The following is a 27,465-nucleotide window of genomic DNA, read 5'->3' on the forward strand; positions in this document are numbered from 1 at the left end:
TTTCATACAAAACGTTTTTATTACTTGATTACACTTGATTTATTACTTGATTCCAAGTGATTCACCACTTCTGTTTCATATATTACCGACGGACAATAAAAATTAAATCTGTTATAACAAATGTACGTCTCAAGCTTTATGGTCTAAGTGCTGACCGACAGATTTCAATAATACATTGCAATAATTATAATGGTCTTAAATAATTATATTATCAAGTATTAAATCAAGTTTTAAATAATATTAAGTATTAAATATAATCACAAGGGCATAATTTCATGTTTGCTCCTATACTCTGATCAAGTGATTTTATCTAATACCTGGAACATCTGAAAATTACTTTTAACAGATGTATATACTGAATGCTGAACTTTTGGTACCACATAATCAGACTGAACAAAGGATAATACATAAAGAAGCTTCTAAACATATACAATTGTGTTGTAACTATTTTACGGGTAAGGCTAAATCACTCTGGTTATATATTACACTCTTTCAAAGCTTTCTAAACCTCTTTTCCGGTTATTTTTGTTGTACATTTTTTTATAAGAATATCGAGGCTGAAATTTACGAATTTTTAAGAATATTTTAAGAATAAACCCGACGCTGAAATTTTGAAAAGGATAATTTGTGTGTTAAAAATTTATAAATACAATACTCACAAGAATATATTCAGGCTAACATCGGCAGAAAAATAAGAATCTTTAGCCTCGGTCAGAACTGAAACAATATTAGTTATATGCAAAAAAAGAGTGTATACCCAAACCAAAGTTAATTAGGTAAACAAATTTTGGAATTTCCAAACAACTCACCATGCTTGAACAGAACAACACATCCCAGCATGAACACAGCCTTCGGTTGAAGAGTTCTCGAATTCACGTAAAGTACGTCTGTTTTGCAATCCACCAGCCGAGGTAGATCCGGAAAATGTTCAAATGTTCAAGTGTCGTTGTTTATAGTGGTTATTGCGCTTAGCTACACCTAGCTAATTCACAGGCATGCTACTTAAACTGAAGGAAACAAATATATCAACAACTAAACATAATAGGCCTAAAAATCCCAACTGGCGGGAGGCAGACCAGTTGGCTGTTTACAAGCATGACCGAGGAGTCGAACTAGACTAAATAATTGACTAAATAAATGAATTGAAATGACTAAATAATCTTCCCTTTTTATGAGCGTTTCTTCCCCTGTTTGAGAAAAGTCGGAAATCTGACGGCCTTTTCCCATATTGACCACGTAACTTTACAAAGATCCTTGTCGTCTTTAAATGTGACTGGCTGTTGTTAGAATTTTGAACTTTGCGCGCGAATCCTTGTGAGTTACGTCACAGCATGGAAGCTTCCATCGAGTTCAGCCTATGAAGTTTCTCGAAAGCGAGAAGATTTCACTATGAAAAGTGACGTCTGTTTGCCCAGACTCTCTATTATACTTGCTATTTTTCAGACAAAATTAAAGGTTCTACATTTGATGATATACTCGATCATTAGCTGTAATTATATTTCTTACACTGTCGACGTTGCTTATTAATGAACTTTCTAACCTCGTATAGCAGTTTTAGAATTGAACTAAACCAAAAACTGAGAAGCGCACTAGTCAGGGTGGCTTTTATCTACTACCATCATTATGAAATAACTATTGATTAATAATAATTTAAGAATTATTTTAGATGGCTTATAAGACTTATAAAAGCCAATTGGAGGCAGATTTTAATGTCTTATGGGTGCAACACGGGAGACAGAAAGTATAACTTGATGAATTGCGATCCCCATCGTGTCAAACAGGAATTTTGATATCTACATCTGACTGACGTTTTTTGAGTTCGCGCTCGTCTTCTTTTCATTTTTTTTTTTTAATTGAAAATCTAAAATCAGTTATCTAAGTACAAAAACGTATCAAAATAGCTCTTTGTATCAAAATGAGACAGTTAAAAAATATTCCTAAAGTCTATACAAAGCCAGCGGGAGAAAAATCGATCAGTTATCAAAAATAGAAAAAATGAAAAAAAGAAAAAAAAAATCTATAGATAAGATGAGCTTTTGTTTTTGTTTTGCAATAAACTGTTTGTTGATTTGCGTCGCCGTTTTAGCCAAATTAGCCAACTTGAAGCAGGTCAAGAACACCCACAACGTTTAAAGTGCCACTGAAACGAAATTTTTGTATGTGAGATGTTTGCTTAGTAATAAAGTTTCAACCTTACTTGGAAACACTGCAAACTTTTTTTTCGCATACGGTAAGCGAAAACTGCTTTTTCAGCCGTTCGAAGTTGGCTGGTTAAGCCCAAAATTGGCGGCCATTTTGGCGCGGCCAAAACAGCCTAGTGACGTCACTGGTTGTATTACTCTCATGCCGCGCTGAAAATTTAGAGTGATTATGGGAGAGGAGATTACTGTTCGAAGCCCCCCAAAAAACATCTTAAGGACATCTCAGAGCTGTAAAGCAGATAATAACAGTAGCCTTAGACATGAAGAGGTCGAGAGTCGATCCTGGGGCTTTCCAGTCTATTTAATTGGATATTTGCAGGATATTTTATGTAAGCAAGCAAACGAGTGGGAGTTCTTAAATCGCAAAATGATCGGGACTCTTGGCCAGCACTCAATTAAACAATATCTACACTCATAAAGTAAAAAAGACATGAAAACAAGAGAAAGCGGCTTTTGAAAATATTTTCCGCACTGCTACTGTACGAATCGCAACAACAACGCTTCGAGTTTTCGAGTCGCTTCGCTTCGAGGAAACCGGACGCTTTGTGAGTTTCACAGCGGACGAGATTGTGCCACAGTGACCTTTAGTCCAGTTTTATCTGCTACATCCTACAAGTTATCACAACAGCAACAATTTAAGAAACCCTCTTCTTTTATATGAGGGAGCGAATTTAAACTATAACGGTAAACTAAGCTGCCATGACCCTACATGTATGTTTTCAGGAAACGAGAGAAAGCGTGACAATGTCGGCAGCAAAAGGTCGTATATAGTATATATGCAAATTAGCTCAAATTCTGTTTAATGAACCTTCGAAAGGAGTGTAAACTAGTGACGTTTTAACGAATTGTTTTGAACTTGGATACTATTAAAGGAAGATCATAGACATAAGTATGTGCTAAAGAACTCAAAGTAATCCATCGGCCGTGAAATATTGCAATTGGGAGATACGTGTAAAAGAGAAGCGAAATTCCCGCTTTGTTTACACTGATACGTATGCGGCGATAAAGCAAACTCTGCTGCGAATCACAATTTTCAAAGATACATTTTGTCTACCACAAGAACTCTCACTTATTAGTATCATAAAAAGATGCCCTCTGTGTGCAAAGAAGTACTCGACTCAAAGCTTGTGGATCGTTAATAACTTCGTGATTGTGCGGATGGCTGATGCGCTTACGGCTTTTAATGCAGTAAAGTTGCCGAGGATATATTCGAACCTTGTTAATAGACCTTAGATAAACGTGAGAATCCAAATTTCAGAACCAGGCTGAAAAAAGACGACGAAATATCGTGTTTAGGCTTCAGGAAGTGATATAAAAGTTGTCACACTCGTCTTCGAAATCTCCAATCGAGTACTCAAGATGTCCGAAAAGTATACTGAGCTGTTCTAAGCTGTAGCATTTATTTTGGTGAATCTACACTCTCTGGTGCCCTCCAAGGTAGAACACTAGTAGGTATCGACAATATGAAGAATAAACTTGAATAAATCAAGTGAAAACAAGAGAGAATCTATAGCGCTTCTTGCGTGAATACAACCAGTGACGTCACAAGGTCCTTAAACTCGGTTCCAGAGCCCGGACACAGTTTTGCTCTAAAAAGTCGATTTCAACGGCTAAAAAAAGCACTTTCCGTTAGGATTTGGCAGAAATAAAGTTCACCATTACTTTAAGCACGTTTGAAACTATAGATTGGGATAATAAAAGAGAGTACGAAAATTTCGTTTCAGTGGCACTTTAAGAGTTTTGTGTGCTATCAAAACCGAAAACTGGTGACAGAAACCAAAGAAAATCAATTGCCTATGTACGCATTCACTTAAAATATTTTCACTTATTATTTGGATCCTGGTCTAGTGAGTTTTTACCAAACAATACTTATGGTGTATAAGAATCAGTTTCAATTTAGCATACAATAGATCTAAGTTATAACGTAATTCATTACTTGCTTACCAGTAGATCTCGACTACTTCAATTCCCCTTCGCGGTCTTATAAATTAGTAATTAAATAATTTCTCTTAGGGGTAGAACAAACACATCCCTAACTCGACAACGAGCAGAAATTTTAAATCGATCGAAAACCCAATGGCCAGACGTAATGACTAACGATTTTCTCTAAAAAGATGACAATACATTGGAAAAAGTTAGAGAAATAACTTTGAAATCGAGTGTCAATTGAAACTGCCATGGGAGATAATGTATGTCCATATTGAATTATTTATCAACTTAAATTCGCTTCCTTCCTCTACACGTCGGTCTCAACGTTTTCACCTTGATCTTGAGGCGGTGAAAATTTTTCTTCAATTTCATAAGCAATTTGTGTCAGGTCAACCTCTGGATCTCTTAGAACCTCGACCAATTTTCTGATTGTGCTGCCTGCCTTTTCTCCATAGGCTGTGAGGAACTTTTCAGCTGGGTTTTCAGCACGTTTCCAAGATTCGCACTCAGCAAGCAGGCCAAGTTTATCTGCGCACATTTGCCAGTAGAAATAACCTAAAATATAGGCGATAAGAAACAGAATTCTTTAACACATCAAAACCGATGGGTTCAAGAGTTTAGCTGTGTGACTCGATATGTGACGCTGAAGAAAAGATGGAAGGATGGAAAGACGGAAGGAGAGAAAGACGGAAGGACGGAAGGACGGAAGGACGGATGGACGGAAGGACGGAGAGAAAGAGGGACGGGGGGACGGAGGGACAGAGGGACGGAGGACGGAAGGACGGAGTGACGAACGGACGGACAGACGGAGGGACGGACGGACGGAGGGACGGGAGGGACGGGAAGGACGGGGGGGACGGGGGGGACGGGAGGGATGGGGGGACGGGGGGGATGGAGGAATGGAGGGATGGAAGGACGGAAGGATGGAAGTCACCCGGTCGATGCTGTTTTCCCAGTGAAAGTAGACAACTCCTTAGCTGCATTCCAGTTATGTGACCGTATTATGAAGTGCAAAACGTCGATTAATATAAAAACAAACTAAGTGAAATCATAACAAGTAAAACGAATTGCTTACCGTCATGGTATTTGCCATTGAGCTTCTGGGTTATGAATCTTCTCCCCTCAATGTTAAGACTGCCAATGGCATGATCCAAGCCTGGAATGATAGTAAATTGAAAAAAGCAGTTAAAACCTCCTTAATTTCTAAGAGAAAACCGTAATAATTTATGATACTTGTATAAAATGCATTTTTTTACTCCTTAATAAGTGGCAAATAAGTAAATTAAGTAAATAATAAGGTAAAATAAACCAACTTATGTCCAACTGTTCATGCAACTGCAAACTTAAGTCGTAAACTTTTATTGAAAAGCCCAAAACTGTGATGAAACCTGAAAACCCCACTAAATCCCAAAATATATGTTATAAGGAACAAAAGCAAAAAGATGTACGAAGCGACTGGGTACTGCTACTCCCCACTGTATGGGATGATAGTTCATGACAGGGTTACCCTTCGCCAAGAAAGTGAATTTGTCCGTACCAGTTTTTGCCCTTTGCAGGAGAGAGGTATTCTGAGACTAACATTTCCCATACAAGAACGTGACACAGAGACTCAGACAACTTATGTGATAGGGAGTTCAGCAAGCTTGCCATTATCCCAATGCGCCCATCCCCTGTAGGGGAGACAGACAGAGAGAGAGAGAGAGAGAGAGAGAGAGAGAGAGAGAGAGAGAGAGAGAGAGAGAGAGAGAGAGAGAGAGAGAGAGAGTGGACATTAAATGGAAGGGGGGGTGGAGGCAGGGTATTAAAACTCACCAGGTTTAGAAGATGTCATTAGTGGTCTCCCTTCTCTCCCAGCTGTGGCATGACGTCTCATTTTGTTACTCGATTTCTTCCGTATTATCGCAACAGCTATTGCTATAGCTAAAATAACAATGCACAAAATAACTCCGCCCCAGAGCAGTCCATTCTGCACTAATGGAATTGAAGAAGTGCTGGGAGTTCCTTCGGCAGCCAACGCTGGAGGTTCTGGATCTACCTTCCCACCATGGCCAGTGGGCGGGATCTCCGTATTAGGACTCGTCGGCGAATCACCTAAAGGGTGAAAAAATATTGTTCCTTACTTTTGCGCAAGAGGTTTTCCTTCCTTCTTCTTCAATTGACGCATCAAATTTGATTGACAAACAGAAAAGAGAAAACCTCTTGGAACAAAGGTAATGGTAATAGTAATATATTCCTGTTTTAAATTTAGATCTCAAACCCGCTTGTCAAATAGGCTCCTCTCAGTGGGTGGATGGGTGACGATGGAGGTTGGAATAGGAAAGGAGTGGTAGAGTGGTTTAGCGCGCTAAATTTGAAATCTGACTAAAATCCTCCTATTAACATTATTTTATTTTACGTGTTTAACTTCTTATTTTCAGCAGACGAGATCGGCCACTGATATATCAGGAAGCGATATGGACCATGCAATATCAAAGAAAAGTATCTGGTCACAAAGCCGGCAGACTGTGGAAAGGTCATCTCAAGAGTCTAATATCACTCCCGTAATGGATCGTGCGGTTTAGAGAATTAAGGTAAATGAATGAACTTACCCAAGCTAGGGGATGTGGCCGTTCTTTTTGCCTTGCACTCCCGGTCATGATCAGTAGTGCAAGATCTTATTTCTTCTTGAAGGATGCTACACGTGGACGAGCATTCAACACACCCTTGCACCAGAGGGTCAAAATAATTTCCATCCTCGCACCCGTCGCAGACAAGTCCGGAGAAAATGGTGCAGTTTTTGATTTTTTTCGAATTGCCAGGGAGGCAATTCGAATGCTTGTCACAGCTGAAAGGGAAAAATATATCAACCCACCAATTATGCATAAGTATAGTTCTCATATATTACAAACATTACTCATGCACTTTTGAATGATGGGGCACTGGGAATTATGAAGTACTATAAAAAGCAAGTTTTATGATAAGGACGCTAGGAAATAGTGAAGATGACAGTAGGTGACTGGAGAGAGGAATTATATTAGGAGGGGAGGGGGGGGGGGAACCATCCCCGGAGACACAGGGAGAGTAAGTTGAGGTGGGGTGGGGGCTAGCAATCACATCTTTGTATGGGACGAAGTGAACTCGGCAGAATTTAGCGGCGAACGTTTTCCTGTCGTACTTGAAAACTTTTGACCTTATGATCTTTTCCAGGACGTCGTCGTCCCCACCCCCTCCCCCCGCAACTGTCCTATAGGATAAGAGAAGGCGAGCATGATTGAGAAACTTGCATGTTGTTAATTTACCGATTTGCTTCGGGGTGAAAAAAGTGACAATTCTTAAGTTGTATACATGTAACAGACTTACAGGATACAGCTTTCCAATCCGGTGGTGTTGGAATAATCATAACCGGGCCAGCATGCTACACATTCTGTGTCTGTTTTAGAGGTACATTTTGTCTTCAGCCCAAAACCACGTGGGCATCCACTGCATTGAACACAGTGCGTCCCGTTCCAATATTGCATTTCTTGGCAGTCATCAACTGCCGCCATCTAAAATTAAACAAAATAATGATAAATAACAAAATAAGACCTTCTATTATGCATGTCTCCTTAATACATGCATCTTTGTAGCTTTTTGTTCGGAGAAAAGCAAACAAACAAACAACAACAACAACAAAAACAAGTTAAAGAAAGAAAGAAACAATTCATTCTTGTCAAAGCCATCTTTGCCTCTTCGCTTTGTTATTCTGTCTTTTCTTATTTATCTTCATTTTGTATTTTTCTATTCCGATTTCAATTTGTTTTTTTGTTACTGCTATTGCAGTTAAAAAAGATCTTGAACCTAAGGAAGTGACGTTACACGTGACGATTTTTAACGCAACACTGGACTCGTTCTCAAATTTAACAGTACACCACTTCGAGTTCTGAGACATTTTAACCTAAGATAGATGTAATATGTTCGCAGTGTACTATGGCGAAAGTCAGAAATACACCTTATTCCAAAATGACCGTCATTTTAGTGCTCTTTTGTTTACTTGCAAATCACCCCTTGTTGCCTCGTTTAAGGGAAAATATTCTTTTGAATTTCGAGCTTAAGAGCGAGGCAACAAGGGCTAATTTGCAACAAAACAGAAGAATACTTAAATGGCGACCATTTTGGAATAAGGTGTATTAAGTCTCGTATGAATGCCCTAAACAAGAGAAACTTTATTAAATATAAATCAGGTCAGTTATATCAAGTTTAGCCCGATTTATGGAGTATTTTATTTCAAGTAATACAAGTCTTTGCTTTAATCAACTTAAAACTGTTTACAACACAAAGGCCACCTGAAACTGACTTTTAAATGTATTCACTCTGATATTGTCTTATCTTGTTATTTATTGCGAAAACACACAACTTAAAGAACCGCGCTTTAGAGGGTCTTTAATGATGTGCAAAAAAATTAACTACACTCGACTAGCCAACTTTTTGTCACAAAATGTATCAAAGAAAAAGCAATGAACTGAGCGGAAAGCTTTAACTTATATTACCTCAAAACGGATAATTGAAACACAACACAGTCTAAAAGATGGACATCAATATTGCTCTAACCCTAACCTTTCTGATCAAAAATACTGCTCATTCGGCATGCAATTCGAAAGGCAAGATATACCCCGGATTTCTGCTTCAATTATATCATTTGACTTATTTTGACCTGCAATTAGGCGATAGCGATTCTTAAACAACCTGTTTTAAAATAGTTTTGTCTACCGCACAGAGTTTTTATGCGGTTCTCGTGTCTGAAGTCGTGACCTCGTGTTTCATCACTGCAACACGAAACAACTACGTCTCAATGTTTCCAAAAATGCAGGCTCCATCTCTAGTACTACCTATCGTACATGAAATGATGATTTATGACGCTTTGTAATCGAGAGACCTCTCGTCTCACACAGAGCAGAAAGAGAAGGGAATCTCTTTCTCGCAGGGAAAAGCAGTGTTCAACAGTAACGGCAGAATTTAAATATTTCTTACGGACGAGATATCTTGCCTAATCCGTCAAGGTTCATGTGGAATAACAAACATTGGTGGCGCTTCTTTTGTTTTCAATTCCAAATTAATCCACTTCACAGCGCTTTATTGACAGGTTTCATTAAAGATATGTTTCGACTTTTTGACCCCTGTGTGATATCTTCACGACATAGCTTTAGTTTATAGCTAACACAAATTCTCTGCATTTCGACAACAATATTGTAAAATCAATCAAGTTAAGCTATTTTTGTTTGACTGCTATTTTAAGAAAAGGCATGTATGGTGTGTGCTTGCGAGTGGTCTGAGATGCGATACAGTCTTTGTGCGACAAAAGCTTTGGCAACGACGAAGTTAGCGTTTTTTTTCTTTGTTTTGCAAAATCGAAACCTCATACTGGCCCGTCCAGGCGCTCTGAGACGTAACCATGTTACATATGCTTCGCGTTTCAAATTAATAACGAGAGCAAAAAAAAAAAAAAGATCATCAATTAATAGGCTAAGGAATGTGTACACTCAGCTCATGACTGAATAATCACCTGGGATGATCAAGGACGTGTTGTGATACTATACATCCTGTAGTTTGAATATTTTGTTCCCCCACTTCGCTTCCTCTTGCTGTAAACGTTTTCTCGACATCACCAATTAATCTTGCTCGGCTTCATCCCGCAGGGATCGCTAATAGAAAAGGGCCCCCTGTCATACAGACGGATATGCTTGACTAACGTAGTGCTAGCTGAAGTCGTGCGTCTTTTCGGGCAACGATGTTTTACTCAGTACGACACCAAGAAGAAAGCAAAGATGCAAACTTACCGTTATTCCAGTTATAAGCGTTAGATAGACAAAAATTTCGCTCAGCATGGTGATCCCTTGTCGGTATAAATTGATGTGGACGACACTACGTGGCTACGAAGCTCTTCATCAGTGCATGGAACATGTGCACGCATATATTATAGAACGGACTTTGATAGTATGGGCGAGGCAAGCCAAAGAATTGTCACTCATAGGAAGTATATCAGCCAATGAAAAGAAGTCCGAAGTGTGAGCTTGATTTATTAATTAGGGGAAGTCCCTTTCTAACAAGTACTCGAGTTAGAACAAAACAAGCCCAAACTTGCAACCGTTGCATGACACTGTAGTCTGATTATGGAAAGAGTAAGACCGACTTCTCTTCGTTTGAAACTCACGCTGAAATATATTTTGGTAGAGCTACACCGTTAGGCTTATTACAACAGCTGTCTTCCTTAGGTGAGAATGGTGATTCTTAATCAATCTTTTTAAGGATCGCTTAGTCTACCACATGCAATGTTGATACGGTGATCGTGCCTGAAGTATTGACCTCGTTTTATTTCATTTCTTTCTCAAAAGGGATTTATGACGACAAATATTTTTCGTCAGCACCAAATAACTACGTCCAAAAAATGTAATGCCAACTGCCTGAGACAATTTGGTGATAAGTGGTCGACAAGAGTTCACGGATAATCCTGGAAAAAGCTTTCTCGCATATGAAAAATTTCGGAAACGGAATTTTTCCAAACCCAAATCCACAATGACTGGTGATTGTTGCGTTTTCAAATTTCTCCGGCGTAGTGTCGACTGAAAACATTACAAGCATTGTTAGAGTCAAAAAACCGTTTTCAAATTTCTCTAGCCTTGCGCGGAGTGGCGGATGAATATGTAGATTATAAGAAACTTCGATCAACTGACCAACATAAACGCTTTCCACCAGCATATCAACAGTTAACAACACTTACTATCAACTCTTGATGGAAAAAGGGTTCCATCCAAGGAATGCTCGGGGGCCCGACATCAGAAGAAGTGCATGTTTCTCGCGCCAGAGCACACGTCAAAAAACTCGCTTACAAAGCAATACATGGCGGTCGCCCAACTAAAAAAATTAATTCGAAAAAGACGCGATCCTCTGATGTATTTCCGCGAATTTCTGGTATTTTAATGGTGTGCGTACGCATATTTCTAGTGGCTGTGGCAAAAATCTTAAATAAAATACTCAAAGTCGTGTAACACTGAACCCTACATGAGTTACACCAGGTCATTCTGACCTCTCCTAGCAGGTAAATTAAAAAAAGTTTGCAACAATTCGAATTGAGCGCAAAAATATTTAACGTAGATATAGCGTCAGGCGAGCTGAATACGTGTAAACCGGACCAAGCATGCAAGTGGAACCGGTATTTCCGGTAGTTTCTTAAACGAAAAGAAAACTCGTCCAAAGTTTTCCATCTGTTGGAATCGAAATGGTACCTTTCTGCTTATATCTGGTCTAATTCTTTGCTGCTATGTGGAACCTTCTTTTATGGTGTTCAGTGTAGATAAAAGTCAGCTCCCCGCGCGCGAGTCCTAAGTTGCAAGCCGCGCCTGAATTAAATCCTTTGTTATTTTCAAACTCCATCTAGCGCAAACAAGCCTGCTATGTATTTGAACGCACGGGATTACAAATCAAAACCACAAAAACATACATCCATATTTTTCAATCTGTTGGAATCGAAATATAATCTATTGAGATATGTCTCTTTTGTATCTTTTGTATCTTTCCTGTGTTCAGTTTAGTTAAATGTTGGCTAAAACATTTCAAGCGAAACAAGCCCCGCGAGCTCCCCGCGCGCGAGTTTAGAGTTGCAAGCCGCGCCTTAAATCTGTTGCTATTTTAAAACTCCGTATTCGCAAATAAGCGTGATATGTAGATGAACCAAGGGGAATACAAAACAAAACTCAATAACATACCGATAATCCAGTCCCTGCCAGAAAAATTAACAAACTGACGGCAAACATGGCTAAGTTTTCAAGTTTAGTCACCTTCCATGTAGGGCCGTTCAGATGTGACCCTACAATAGGTGTCTGTTCGCAAGCGTTGTTATAGTAGTGTCTACGTGGCACACGAACACACGTATATTGAAATGTCCCTCCATAAGAGCCAATCAAATACAAAATGATGTAATCGATTGTGAGAGGTAAAGGGACGTACTAATGTCGAAATGTTTATCTTTTTCATAACATGGAAGCTTTGAATTCTTTTATGTCGAGACCTTGAGTACACAATAATTTTTTCCCCCCTCAAATCAGGTAGTATCTGTCTCAGGCCAACCGCTAAGGCGTGGGGTGTAAAATGTCGTTAACGATCTATAACGAATATTAAATCCACGAATGTACAGAATCTCTCGGTCAAGTTCAAGATTACACATTTTTATTCACAGCAAATTACGACTAAAGTGCACCCAAACAACGCATGCATTGGATCTAGTAAATATTTGCATCTAAGTATGCCTTCGTAATGTACACAAAATTTTCTTTCGATCATTAAAGTCGGATAGAAAACGCAAATTAAGTGAGCAAGATCTTATTTTCGTTTAAATTGCGTTACTAAAAGTCACATTACTAAAAGTAAATAGCGACAGTATGTTTAAGTAGTTATACGGTCTTGTACCCGTCACGAAGTGATGACTGGCACAGGCTGAATTGCTGACCATGGCTTATACAGTGAACAATTTACTGAAGTACGGACTTGGTTAGAATTCTTCGACCTTTTGGAATTGAAATCAATGTCAATGCACACTGTGAAAGCGTAGGTTTTAACCCTGTTTCCATTGCTGCTACTTAACGACGAAAATAACGAGTTGAAAACTGCAAACTGGCCTTGATAATCAATAGGTACCCTTAACGGGCTGAAAAAATAAAATTGTAAATCGCGTGTCTAAAGATTTACGCAGTATATGCTTGTAAACACAAGATTGTTGAGCAGGCAAGTATGATTGGCATGCAAAGTAGACAGCAAATAAAAGGTTTTGTTTTTGTTTCTTTGAATAGCAAATCATTTTTAAGCACGGCAGTCCAAGCTGGACTGAAAAAATACCAGTTTTTATTTAGTTATAAGAAATTGTTTTGCAACTAGCCAATTCTCTGCTTTGGATAAGACGATCATTGGACTACGTAAAGAAATGTTTATTAATATGCATTTTACTTTTGTTAGAAGTGAGTAATTATTCAGTGCTACGTAAAGAAATGTTTATTAATATGCATTTTACTTTTGTTAGAAGTGAGTAATTATTCAGTGCTGCGAAATTATTTCGCTGTGATTACACTGAAGAGGCTACCGAACTTTATATTTAGTTGATTTTGAGTCTTGATCAAAATGGACCTGGTTTTATTTGCGGTCTAGATTTTTTTAAAGAATTAACTCTACCTTCATGTAGACGTTTTTCTTTTTAAAAGTGGTTTCTATTTTTTCCTTTTTAGGCACTGCTAACGCAGTCTTAAGGTCAAATTTAGTGAAAGCACGAAAACTAGCCCGTTGGCGATCACGCTATCAAATATAATACTTCTTCAAGCAACATTAACAAACAAAAACATTTCAAAGTCACTTTGGCTGATTAACACGCGAATAAAACAAGCTGCGTGCGATTGTGAGGTATCTTAAGTAGAGAAACATGTATTGTTTTCAAAGCGTTCTGATAGAGATCTTTTTCGACCCCAGATGCCAAGTTGATGACGAATCAAAACATACTTACGCCGTCGCTTGCGGCATTCAACCGATTCGGCCGGTTAAATGTATCTTCCAGATATATTCCTTGTTAAGTAGTAACGCTATTTTTTTTTTTTAAAAAAGTAATGACAAAAGTATAGGCTTACAGACTCCGGCTTTGCTCTGAGAAAGAGATAGGTAAGTTCCCTTTTATGTTGTTCCAATCAGTGAAGCGTACGATGTTTTGAAATTTTGCTCACGAACGCGTTTTCGCTACGACACGTTTCAAACCAAGCTGTATAAATACCTGTAATCTTTACACTAAGTCATACATGTAACCCGCAAACTGGTGAGACAAAGGTGAAGAATATTTTCAACCCCCATTCCTAGAGATAGGTGAGAAAGTACAAAGCTGGCCTACACCGATATGCTAAATCACGCCCATTTTTTCCACGTGTTCCTGTACCAGTGAAGCGTTCACTTAGGTAGAAATCGAGAATCGAAAACCAAGCTTGAAAATACAAAATCGTTTTGGGATTACCAGCCGTTCAGATATCATTATTTATCTTTCGTTCTGTCTATAGACTACCTGGTGTAAAAAGCGGAAAATATAGAATTACTTTAAGGTTTATGACTGCTCGGTAATTTGGTAACGAATATAGAACCTAGTTGTTGCTCACCGTTACTCTCAGAAGTATGGTCAACTCGACGAAAAACGCCAACATCATCTTGGAAGATATGGCAGGAACATAAGTTCTTCCTTAGATTAGTCAACAGTCAAGTCGCAGTAACTGCTAGCTACTAATAAGCTTTGTTACCGGCTGGCTTTGGTTTTGCGTGATCTTTTCCAATTAAATTCAACTACAAATTGATTGACGTTTTGAAGAGGTTTTCATTATTATGCGTCGCCTTGAAACTAATAAAATGAGACGTGTAAAATTCTCATTTCTGTCCTATATATTTATTACCATTCAGTTTCGCTTACGCCGTTTGCGCGTAAATCCCAGTCATTCTGCCTTAGAAAGAATTAAAACCAAGCCACGAGCTAAATTTAAATTGGATTCAGCGGCTTCGTGGTATGTACATTATTGTCTACATTTGTACGACCAGTAACAATGGGTACAGAACAGTGGGTACAGAACAATGACTCCGAAAGTGCTTACCCTTACAATAATTCTTGTTAGCTTTCACACTTCGCTTTACAGGAAAGAAACATGCAATATCGCCTGTAGCAAATACCTTGAGAGCTCTTGAGAGGCAAAGAACAAATACTGGTGTACTAGAAGTTATTAAAAATAATGCACGACAATCAAAATCGGACGGTTTCCTTTGAGTTGTGTCTTAATTATTTGTGAATGAGGGCACTCGTACATAAATGCATGCACAGATATCTTGACCTGGGATTAAAGTTATTCCACGTGTTTTGTTGTGTTCCCAGCTCTAAATCAAACATACGCTCGCCGTATGTAACTGAAGTATTTAACTTTACGTAAATCATAGAATATTAACGAAACATCGTGACAAGCCACTCAATAGCGTGGGAATACACAAACAATCTCATTGCCCTCCGGGTCTGTACTTAAGTGTCCTCTGCTCTTTTCCTTCATTTTCTTTGTTCTCGGAGAATTCAAAAACTTCCTTATCAAATAGTGTCGATAAAAGCTTTGACCGATTGCATTCCTCGGTTATTAGGCCGTGATCATATTTATCTTTTCCCTGTTTCTACAATCACTGTACGTACACATTGAGCAATTGTAATATCATCAAGACAGCTTTATCTTCTCTACATGTCGAAAACAGTTGTCGGTAAGTCGTATTTTTAGCGACCAGTTTGATTAAACCATAGTTAGTAGACTATGATTAAACTTCAGATTATTAAAATCATATCAACAGATGAGATATCAGTGAGCCTGTGTTTATTGTCAGGAATGGCTCAGCACACAACATAAACTATGAACATCTAAAAATAAACTATTAATGATTTTTAACGCGTCGAAAGATAAGAACGGAGAGCCAAAATAACCAAAGTCAAATAGCCTGGCTTGAAACTCTAGTGTGTTTATTGCGTCAGTGTCGCTAACAGCCTGGTTTTACACCTAACGGTGCAATTCTCGCCTGTATAACAACAAATTCTATTAATATTTTGACAGCTATTAATGGCAAATCCACTTAGGCTTGTTTAAGGGTGGAGTGACGTGTCATTCATCGCTATCTGTACACAACACAATTTTTGGCCACTTTGGCGACAAAAAAAGATTTTGAATTCAGCCTTTCTTTATCGTTTCACAAATCAAAACCCCACACTGGCCTGGCCAAGGGCTTTAATCATTATGCTAGAAACTGGCTGCATGTCACGGTTTGTCCTCTATTTCTTCCTCCTCTGGTTTGTACCACAGGAAGAAGAAATAGAGGATTCCAAGAGACTAAGAGAGGCTTCAGCGGGACTAAGGAATGCATCGTGACATTTAATGAATCACTATTAGATGCAAAAGGAATACATTCGGTTTTTTGGACATTTGTTCCCCGACTCTTTCACTTGTCCTAAACTGTCTCTTGCCATCAACAAATAGACTTCCTCCGACTTTTGATCAGATTCCCATCCCGCAGGAATCACTAACACCAAAATTCTATTCAATATACTGTAAGCCAAGCCTTCTTTTAGATTCGCTTGAGTAGCAATGGTTTTATACTCAGTCTGAAAACGTTCGTTTCCATCGTCAGGCCGTTTTCAGGCACCGGTGTTTCACTAGTATAACACCAAGGAGGAAGCAAAGGGGTAAACTTACCGTTGCTCTACTGAAAAACGCGAGACATACAAGAATTTCAGTCAGCGTGATGATTCCTTGGAACTACGTAGCTACGAAGCTATTGAGTGCATGAAACATGTTCACGCACGAACGGACTTTGATCCGGATTTGATACATGGGCGAAGCAAGCCAAAGAGTTGCTACTCATAGGAAAACGTGGGAAAGTTACTTAGTTCTCTTCGTTTGAAACTCACAATGCTCAAGGAATTTGGTAGAGCTACACTTCAGACTTTACAGCTCAAGCGATTGTACTTGTGGAAAGAATGGGAAAGAGAAAGCTAGAAAGTCATGTTGTGTAACATATCTCTCAGCCCCTTCCAGACAGCTCTCGTTCTTGATTCTCTTTACGTATCGAAATAAGCTGTTTCCAGTTGGGCTCTGCTGGTTCAAAGTTAGTCCCTTCGAATTAGCAATTTTAAAGCCGGTCACTATACAGGGACTGTCAAGCTGCTAATGTAGTGATGTTGTAAAATCTCTCATTTCTAGTATCCTGAAGATATAAGGACAGGAGACTAAGACTGAAACAATCCGAACCGCTTTCCTAGGTATGTAATCGTGTTTATAAAACTGATTTAGAATTGAACAGCATGTAAACATGGGACTCAGGCGAAAATGCTGCGAAAGGTTAAACTGAATATCTTGAACTTGCGAACATTATGACAGAGTAGAAACTTTCATTGTGCAAGACAAACTCGAGTACTAAGGAAGGACTTTTCGCTAATACGACGATTCGACGGTTATTTTCATAACCAGTTTATTCTTGTATTTCCGTTGAAAGCGTCAAAACTATTGAAAAGCTATACAAAGAAAACTGTCTGTGTTTAGATATACAAAATGTATATTGGCTTCTAATGTCAACATAAAAGCCGCAAACCAGCCTACTGTGACATCCAATGCTGTGCACCCAATCACGTGATCGTCCAAATGCATGTGAAGTTATTTTTAGTTTAAGGGCATAAATGTACTCTAAAAACCTCTAAAACATGATATGGGAATTTTGAGTAACCGAGTAAACTTTGGAATGTGAGCTAACTGGAAAACACCGAGGAATTGCGAATGAAATATTCAGCCCAGAGCGGTCAGAACGAAACAATTACGAGTGTACAACTGAACCCTAAGATATAGGACTGATACCAATACATGTCAATAGGTGAAATATCAGTTGAATATACTCACCGACAATGCCACAAATGCAACACGGAATCCTAGAAGTAAGCCAATGGCTTGAGACTTTCCGAACATCTTTTGTCTTTACAACTTGCAGTGAAACTGTTCAGACGAACGTTTAAAACACGCGCGCTGACGTGGAAGGTTACTAAATCGCGCCGCCGAAAGAAAAGGCTTGAATTTTCGAGGTCGTTGCTTTTTATAAAGTCGACTGGTATCGAATTGGATGATGGGATGCGAGACTGTCCCTGTGGCGGAAATTTACTCACCAGGAAGTTACAGATACCCTAGCACGAGTTTTTTTGGCGGCTTCGCCGCTCAAGATCGCGGCTTCTCCAGCAAACAGAAGGTTCCGTTTCTAACAAGCTTTATCCTTTGTCAAGACATAAATACTTTCTCTTGTTTTTGTTTGATGAAGTTGTGAAATTAACAAATACGGCACGGATCAAGACAATCGAACTGTTTTCACATCTAACTTGAACATTTACAATTTCGAGTGATTTTATTGTTATAACTTTGTTTTTATGACCAAAAAAATTAGGCCATTTTTAGAACATTTCAGTCTAAAATTATCTACAAATTAAATTCAGGCTCAGCGCAAAAGCAATAAAATAAACAACAAAGATAAGAAGATATTAGGAGCCGCCACAACACTCACAACAGTAGCCAAAAGGCTCTTATATGGCTTGTTGTGGGTCTTTAAAGATCAAGAATTTCTGGCATTTGTTGGAGAGAAAACGAGCTGGGTGGTGAATCAGATGTCATCAAACGTCTGTCAAGTGGCCTTAAACCTCCCTGATGCACATCATCGAAGATAACCATGTCATTGTAGATAGCCTTTAAAGGCGCACTCTTATATACCGAGGTATGGCAAGTATTCGCTTTAAATAAAAATGTAATGTTCCATGCAGGAAGCAAAGCGTTAGGGTCCCTTTTTGGTAGGCGTTCCAGGAAGGTCAAGGAACAATTATATGAAATTTGCCATTTTAATACCCAAAAATTTAAGAACTTGTTCAGCCAAGCAAGATCAAGCAGGTTCTTATATGTACTCGGGTAAAGTTAAATTATGATAAGTATTTTAACCTAGGAGTGTGACTTTGAGATTGCAAATTGACATTAAAAGGAGATACATAATGCATTTGTGAATAAATACTGTCGACATTCAAGGGCCAAACGGTCTGAAACCTAAGTTTATTTATTTTTCTGGTAATCAACCCATAGAAATTTAGGACCCAATTTACAACTTACTTAGCCTAAATTGCCAATATGTACCCCAAAATACCGAAACCTATTTTGCCAGACTTAAAAAAATGTAGGTTCTTACACGGGGTTTTTACTATACTTTCAACTCAGAATTATCTGACAAGGCTCTCTTCGAATTCAGTGCGCAACCTCGAGTTAGAAGATATCTACTTCAAAAAATTAAATCGACGGGAACTGGCAAGAGCTGAGTACTATGTAGAGAAAAGAAAAACAGACAAATTTCGTTACGAATCCAAATTCCACGAACAGATGGTATGGTAAATCCTTTGCTCCTTAATGCACGCACTAAATGAAAGAAATGTATTCAAAGCAAGTGAATATTACATCACGTTTTGCAAACGATTTATAAATAGGGTTAATTTTGTTTCAAGTACAATCAGCAAGTATTTACTGTGATCAACTTACAACTGTTTACAAAGCAATGGCCATATGAATCAGACATTTAAAAGCATTGATCTTGATGGTCTTAATTTGTAAACTGCCTTGACTGCGAAACTTAAACAAACGCCCTTAAGAATGGACCACTACGCGCAAATTAACTGCACTCGGCTAGCGAACTTGCAATGCAGCAAAGAAAAACAACAATAAACAGGGCGGAAATCATTAACTTACCACGAAACGGATCACTGAAACACAGCACAGTCCAAGCAGCCGGAACATATTGGTCCAACCTTCTCATCAAAAACTGCTCTTTCGAAAAGGGAGCTCGACATGCCAACAGACAAAATAGATAACCCGGATTTCCGCTGCAATTAATCCGTTAGGTTGCTATCATTTGAAGCTTTCAAAAATTATCTCCTACGTTTAGGTAATATAATAGTGATAGTCATCAATCACTTTTTAAATAGTTTTGTCTACCCCACACACTGTCGTGTCCGAAGTCGCGACCTTGTGTTTTGCCGCAAGAGATTAAGGGGGCCGCTGTAATTGGCTAAGCTGTAGCGGCTCCCCTGGCCATTTTGTTTTGTTTTGCTGTCTGTTTTTTTTTTTCTTTTTCTTTATGTGTAATAGTAGGCCGAAGCTTAATAAATAAATAAATAAAAATAAGTTCATGGGCGGGCGACATTTGCTTTTCATCAACACGCAACAGCCCCAGTGTTTCCAAAATAAAATCTTCACTTCCTGAATTAATTGGGTGTTGAGTGGACGACAGGAGTTGAGGAATAATCACTAACAAAGCTTCCTCGCCTTTAAAACAATAATCGCCTTACATGTAAAGCGTAGTTTAAAACCTTTTAGGGTTACTGACACAACGCAGGAGGTCTCTGAACCGAAACTGTCGTCATGCTTAATCCGAGAAGCTTTGAACGATAATCCTGGAATGTTGAATAAACTAACCAACAATAAACTTTCCACTGGTACTTAAATATTATAATCAACGGTGAACAATATGCAATACTTAATTTAAGTTTCAAGTTATCAAATCGTTGAGCAAGAAGATGAAGAATGTTCGCAGAACCGACGTCTGAACATGCCGACATCATTTTAAACATTTTTCGCCTCAGAGGACACGTCAAAAAACTTGCTTAAAGCATAAAATGGCTGTTTATCTTTGAGGCCTTGAGGTCACTTTCTGCCAAACTGGAAACTGATATTCACGAAAAACGTCCTCCGACGATTTCCGTTCATTGAATCTCGAGGTTTTTAATACTGCGTCCACTATCACTGGCTCTGATAAAACTTCTGTATTAAAAATATGCAAAGCCTTATATATAGGCTCTGGACTGTATATGTATTGTCAGCAACTGGAGCAAGTTAAACCAGTCTATTCGAACATTCGATAGCCAGTAACTTGCACAATCATAACCTGTGAGAGCATCTGGCTTTTTCGGTCCTTGTTTTCTCGCACGTTAGCAAAATCATTGTAACCACTCTAATTACTTGCATTAATATTTAACGCAGGCGGCATGGCGCGAGGCCAGTTGGATAGCGTAAACTCGGCGACCCATACAAGCGAAACCGGTTTTTCCGGTTGTATTAAATGAATTTGACCGGCACACATGTATGCTATTGCTGTTGGAATCGAAATGGTGTCTTTCCAACTATATCTGTTCTTTACCTTTCCTGCTATGTCAGGGAACGTTCTGTTTTGGTCTTCAGTGTAATTAATCTAAAATATTTCAAGGGAAAAAAGTTCCCCGCACTTGAGTTGTCTGATCTGAATTGCTAATGTTAGCCGCGCCTTAAATCCTTTGCTATTTAAAACTCTGTCTAGTGCAAACAAGCTTTATATGTATGTGAACGATTGAGAATTCAAAGCAAAACTAGAAATCACATACCGATATTCCAGCCCCAGCCAGCAAAATTAATAGACCTAAGACAAACATGGCAAAGCTTCATCTAGTCAACTTCCATGAGCTGCCGTTAAGTCACACTGTTATATGACTGATGTTTGGTCGCGTGCACGTTTGTTGCTGCCCCCAGCTCCGTGGCACATCTCGCCATGAACCAATCAAATACAAGGTGATGTCACTGATTGTAAGTGGACTAGGGGAAGCAAGATATAGCTAATACTGTATATCGAATGTCTGTTTGTCATAACATGAAAACCTGGGCTGTTTCTATGCCGATACCCTGAGGATCCCTGAGTCCACAAAGTGTTTAAAATAGCTTTCTTAATCAGTTTCTATCTTAACTTAACTCAACAACAGCTAATAAGATTCTATAAAGAGAATTTTAAGCCTGTGGAAGAGCTATTGGTTCTCAAGATTCAAGGTATTCCTTAACTCTTAGCGAAAAATATATATTGAACGCAGTGAATGTTTTCATCGAAATAATGTTGTCGGACTGCGAACAAAATTCTTCCCAGATCTACTTTTATAAAGGCCTGATGGGATAGAAAACAAAACTGAAGACGGATATTTTCCTCGTTTTAAAAGTAATCGTATTACAGTGTTTAAAATGAAATCGCAAACTGGCGACAGTATCGCATTTGTTATGTGCTTTACATGTCCAAGTAATGATAGCCTGAATTGCCAGATGTCTTCCGCCCGCGGCCTAAACCCACGGAACAATTCAGTTTTTAAAACTAATGATAACAAATAGCAAAAACAGTCTGAGTTTATATATATACTGTCCGTATAATTAAATGTTAATCAACCGCCATGAGGTCTATGTTGGAGAATTGTTTATCGTTTTTTTTTGAAGGTTTATCTCGACTAAGGAAATATAGAAACACCCTCTAGAAACAATTTTTCTTGAACCCTGCTAACCGACTTTGGTGGTAATTAAACTGAAGGCGCGTATTTGTAATCGCGTGTCTTCATAAAAGATTTATGAAGTGCATGTCATGGTTGCCTGGAACATAACAAACATGTCAGCCAAAAAATGATCGGCATTTCATTTGTAGAGCATTTTAAAAAATGCTCTACAAATGAAATGTATATATACTTTTAAAATAATTCTCTCCTTTCTAACAGTCGTCGCTCTGAAAAAAGACAAGTTTTGATCGAATTATGAGAAATTACTTTGTAACTTAAGCTAATTCTTTGATTTGAGTCGAACCAGGATCGTTGGATTACGTGGAGAAATGTTATCAATTTGCATGCCAGGAGTTCGGTCCCTAATGTCAGAAGTGAATAATTTGTTGCGGAATTGTTTTGCTGGCGTATTAAAATTCTTAATTTTAACCTTATAGCTTTTCATTGATTGATTTTCATACTTAAGAAAAGAACAAAAATCCATACGGGTTTTCGTTTCAATTTTTGGTCCAGCGGCATAGATCGATTTTCTTTTAAAGAAATGAGTCTTTTAGGTCTGTTTTCAAAAGTGATTGCCATTTTGTAGTTCCTCGCGCGATCTAAAGGTCAAACTTACTCAGCCAGAAAAAGCACGAATTATGAAATAGTTGTCGATTACGTCATCTTAATATAGTAGTTTATTTACAAAGCAGCATTAATAAGCCAGAAAAAACACAAATCCCAGCTTATTTCGGAAGTTCTCTGTAACTAACCCTGCTATCTAACCGAGGTAAACGAGTTTCAAGGCGTTCCGATAAAGAGATTTGACCCGGATGACAACTGAGTTGAATTGATGAATCAAAACATTCTGGCGCTGAAGCCTTCAGCTTTCAACTGATCGGGCCGATGAAATTTTCCTTCTAGTTATATATAGACTATATAGATATAATGACAAATGTGGGCTTGCCGCTTTCGGCTTTGTTAACAGAAAGAAATTTGAAAGCTCGCATCCGTGGCGACACTTCGTTACGATCAATCAGAGCGACCGTAGGAAATTTTGTGCTTGAAAGCATTTTCGCCGCGTCACGTATCTGAACTGAAAACCTCTAAGCCTCACACGGAGTCATCTGTAACCGGTAAATGTGAGAAAAACTGAATGTATTTTTTCAGTTTTCATTTCCTCAAGGTAGCTGAGAACGAAAGCTGGGTCCACTGAGATACTAAACCGTCGAACTTGGAGTGTTTAAAAACCGCGCCCTCGTCTAGTTTCGATATTCCACGTGAGTTTTGTGCTGAAATGCGTTCTCTTGCTACAAATCTAACTAACTAAGTTTGGACTTAAAAACAGTACAAGTAGCATTTAGCTATTATTTCAAATATCACTATTTCTCTTTTGTCGTTGTTGTTTTTTTCTTCCATGGACTGTCGTACGCCGAGTATCAAAAGGAAAATATAAAATTACTCAGATTTCTGACTGCTCGCCGAAATTTGAAATGTTGGCAAAATGTTGAGTTGTTAACTTACCGTTACCCTCATTATTACGGTCAGTCCCAGGAAACACGCCAACGCCATCGTCGGGAAATCTCGCAGATTTTGAGCTCGTTCCACTTTCGATATCTTACAAAATGATCAACGGATGTACAGAGTCGCTCTCGCTAGCTAAAGTTCCGTCAGACCAGCACAGCTTAGCATTCTAGAACAGTCTAGAAGATTCTTTTCAAAATACAGTCTCAAAATTGATTGACGTTTTCAAGATACTTTTATGATAAAAGCTTCTGATAGGCTAGTTCTTACACTGGGGCAAAGTTTAGCGCCTTGAACAAAAATCGCGCGTACAAAATTCTCCTTTCTGTCTTTTCATTACCATTTTTCGATTAAGATTTGCAAGGATATATTCTAGTCATTCTGACTTCGAAAGAATTAAAAACCAAGTATGTGGCGCTATGGATTCAGCGGCTTAGTGGCACGTACGACCGCTATAAACAATTGACGATTAATATGCTGAGTAAGCAGTTTTGGAATCAACACTGACCGAGTTATTTACATTCTAAGGTTTCAAATTTCTCTTTTCAAGAAAGAAACACACAATATAGCCTGTGGCAAATACCTTGAAAGGTGAAGAAGAAATACTGGTCGCCAAGGAGCGTTTGATGAAAAAAAAAAAAAAAAAAAAGAAGCATAAAATTGAAAACAAACTACATTTACGCACCTTGAGTCTTGTCTTTTAGCATGCGTGCAAACATTAACAGTATTTTGACATCTTTGACCTGAGATTTAAGTTATTCATGTGTCTAACCCACAAGAATCAAGTCAGGCGCATGACGTTTGGCTTTACAATGCTCTTAAATCATTAAGCTCGCCGTTTGTAACTGAGGTATCCTCAATCATTAAATAATTTTTAGTTTTCGCATGAAGACGCATGAATACTGCGGCGGGATAGCGTGACCAGTCTTTTTGGAATCACGCGGCTAGTATCGAGAGGCAAGCGAGGCAAGCACGATCAGTTTGCTGCGGACTGTGTTCAACTGTTGTTTTGTCGCGTTTTCTTTTTTCTCAGTGGATTCAAAGACGTCGTTAATCTTCTTTACAGCGGTGATAGTAGTGTTGATATTTTGGAAATGTCACTGATTTCGTCACTGGTTATTTTCGGCGCAGCTAAGTGACGGATGAGCACTTTACAATAAAATGGTCGCAAGATAGCTTTCATTGCTGACATAATTCTCAGAAAGTCGAACACAGTTTCGCACTTGTAATTTTAACGACCAATTTGATTAACCGGTAATTATTTGTTGTACGTTGTCCTATTTCCAGGTTTTGCCTTGCTACTGGCATGTTGCTTCTAATTTCTCCTTCTGTCATTTAGATTTCAACAAAAGCTGTGTAAGCTATTTCAAAATAAACTTTTAGCGATACGAGCGATACGCACGAGTATTATCGGGTTAAAGCGCCATCAAAAACTATGGACCCGTTGATTGTGATCACCGCGGGCGATAATGACTCGACACTGACAAAAGACAGTTTAGTGTCTAGTCTACAGTCAGGAATCACTCAGCAAACAATATCAGCTAATGTTAATATCGGCTTGCGGTTCAAATGTAATCTTGAAGTGTCGAAAGATATGCATGGCCAAGTGTTGAAAATACGTTGATTTCAGACTCTTTGTGAGTATATCGACCAACACGTTCCGGTATTATTTTCGCCAAGACTCTTGTTGTACACCTATTAAAGGGTAATTTAAGCAGTTGAGAATGCCTGTGTAAAAATAAATTAATCTATTTATGTTTGAAAACAAATCCACTTAGGCATGTAAGTGTTTTACGGGTGGTCTGATATCTGTGACATGCCATGCATCGCTAATCTCCGCGCAACACAACCTTTCGCCCCCACCCCCCCCCCCCCCGAACCCCTCACCGCTTTCGCCACGAAGACGATTTTGAATTCAGCATTGTTTTGTAGTTTCATATATCAAACTTTACACGGGCCTGGCTCAAGACATAATAACGTTAGTTTTGCAAATCTGACCGTTCTTTATAGCGCTGAGAAAGAGTACGTAAATATGTTACATGGAGCAAAAAAAGGTAAATATCTTGAGCTTGTTTGCCCCAATTTTGAAGTAACCTTTTCCTGTTTGAATACGTGAATAACATAATACAGTGGAACCTCGATTTAACGAACCTCTATTTAACGAAGTCCTCGATATAACGAACGATATTCTAAGTCCCGGCCAAAGTTACAGTAAAATGTATGGAATAGAAACTCGATATAACGAACCTCTATATAACGAATTCTTCGATATAACGAACACAATCCGGAAGCCCAAACGTAAAATCTACCTCGATATAACGAATTACAATGTTTCCTTGTTTACAAAGACAATTTTCTCTATAACCTCTATGTTGCAACGTTTTTAAATCGCTACTCTGAAAGTGTCGTTCTTTCGTAAACAAAAGCTGCGCGTCTGCTCAAAATTGAAAATAATTGATACTGAAAGCCACCATGCTTAATGAATTGCATCTCAAAACGCGGCACTTCTGGGTGAAGAAAATTACATTGAATTACGTGACAGAAGTCACCTGTGTTACAAATCAATCATGAACTATGACCTCGATATAACGAACATTTTGGTCGTTTCCCCTCAAATTCGTTATATCGAGGTTTTCGATATAACGAACCCTCGATTTAACGAACAAATTTGGCCGGTCCCCAGCGACTTCCTTAAATCGAGGTTCCACTGTACGGGATTATGGTCTGAATACCAATACAGTTAAGCAGATATGTACAGTGAAGGTATGAGGTTATGGCTGTTAAGATAGAAGACTGCGCCATTAGCAACACTATAAATGCTTTGTTGAAATCCATTGCGTTGCTAAGCTCTATATGATGTTAAAGGCGTATTTCAATTGAGACAATAGCTGTAGCTCAACTTCGTGATAATCTGAATGGCGTCTATTAAAAGCTATATGTAGGAAACAATCGCTTGCGTAAGAGTGTATATTCGTTTCCTTCTAATGTCAACCGAAAAACCGCAAAGCTGCCATAATAGCCAAATACAATAAAGGATGGTTTTGGAGGTGCAGCACTGAACGCAATCCAGTCATCTGTATGTTCTAATCACGTGACCGTTCAAGAGGCATGTTGTTTTCCATGTGATAAGTTATGTATCTAAAGTGTAATGTGCGTGTGAATTAATTTCAGTGAGTATAATAACATAAAATGTATTAAAAAACCCCTCTAAAACATGATATGGTGATTGAGTCACCGAAAAAACTTTGGGATGTAAGCCGACTGGAATCAAGGCCTGAAATATTCTAACTCAGAGCAAAACAATTTAAGCGTACAAGTAGAGAAGTTAGCTTTCACGAAACAAATATTACAGGCGAGAGACTGAGAAATGTCACTAAAGCTGTGCTTACCGCCGATGAGATAGATATAATGAGTCTTACAGATAAACCAATGGCTTGAGTCTTTCCAAGCATCTTATTTCCTTCACAGTTCAAACTACGTTGTAAACACGATGGCGAGAAGGCTACTGATCACGCTGCCGATAGAAACAGCCTGAATTTCCGAGATGGTTACTCAGTTATAGCGGCTACTGGTAGAGAGTTGCATTATGGGATACGGGACTGTCCCTAGTGCATGTGGGCTTTTTCCGTTTTGCGCCGGCGCGCGGGAAAGGAAAAGCCCCGGACTAGAATTGCGAAGCTCCAGTTTGTAACCAGGCTTTGAGATTAGAAGAAAAGCGAAGATAATGTTAGTTTAATTTCCAATTGCCAAGCACAACACGTAGACCGTGAACAGGTCCATGGTCGATTTAACATAGACGCCATTCAGGAATCTGTGGAATAATTCACTTCATTAGTTTCGCGGGTATTTCCGGACAGTTGTATTCCTTTTCAATTTCTGAAAACATGTACAACCTGGGCCCAATTTGTTTTTAAGCCTCTTGACGACTTCCAAAAAACGGAA

The 27,465-nt window shown here is 38.7% G+C and overlaps 1 protein-coding gene and 1 long non-coding RNA gene across 10 annotated transcripts in view; both read right to left on the reverse strand.

Annotated features, from left to right (window-relative positions):
• LOC149101333 (uncharacterized) lies at positions 1–27,057 on the reverse strand. Of its 8 annotated transcripts, none has more exons than XM_089275895.1 (6): positions 26,913–27,057; positions 7,470–7,654; positions 6,719–6,954; positions 5,943–6,221; positions 5,206–5,286; positions 1–4,685 (listed from the first exon to the last, which is right to left on the reverse strand). In XM_089275895.1, exons 1-6 carry the CDS (start codon positions 26,973–26,975, stop codon positions 4,438–4,440), a joined length of 1,092 nt encoding a protein of 363 aa, XP_089132021.1. In that variant the 5' UTR covers positions 26,976–27,057; the 3' UTR covers positions 1–4,437. The 8 variants fall into 8 exon arrangements, with proteins under 8 accessions (XP_089132021.1, XP_089132022.1, XP_089132023.1 ...); XM_089275896.1 differs by lacking the exon at positions 26,913–27,057 and adding an exon at positions 23,524–23,709; XM_089275897.1 differs by lacking the exon at positions 26,913–27,057 and adding an exon at positions 21,100–21,413.
• LOC110048073 (uncharacterized) overlaps positions 1–27,465 on the reverse strand; it is a 249,869-nt gene that overhangs the window by 32,321 nt on the left and 190,083 nt on the right. The window lies entirely within an intron of this gene.

Source organism: Orbicella faveolata, unplaced genomic scaffold (genome assembly GCF_042242905.1).
Source record: "Orbicella faveolata isolate gen_17 unplaced genomic scaffold, um_ofav_v1 contig_4, whole genome shotgun sequence".
Classification (NCBI taxonomy): Eukaryota; Metazoa; Cnidaria; class Anthozoa; order Scleractinia; family Merulinidae; genus Orbicella; species Orbicella faveolata.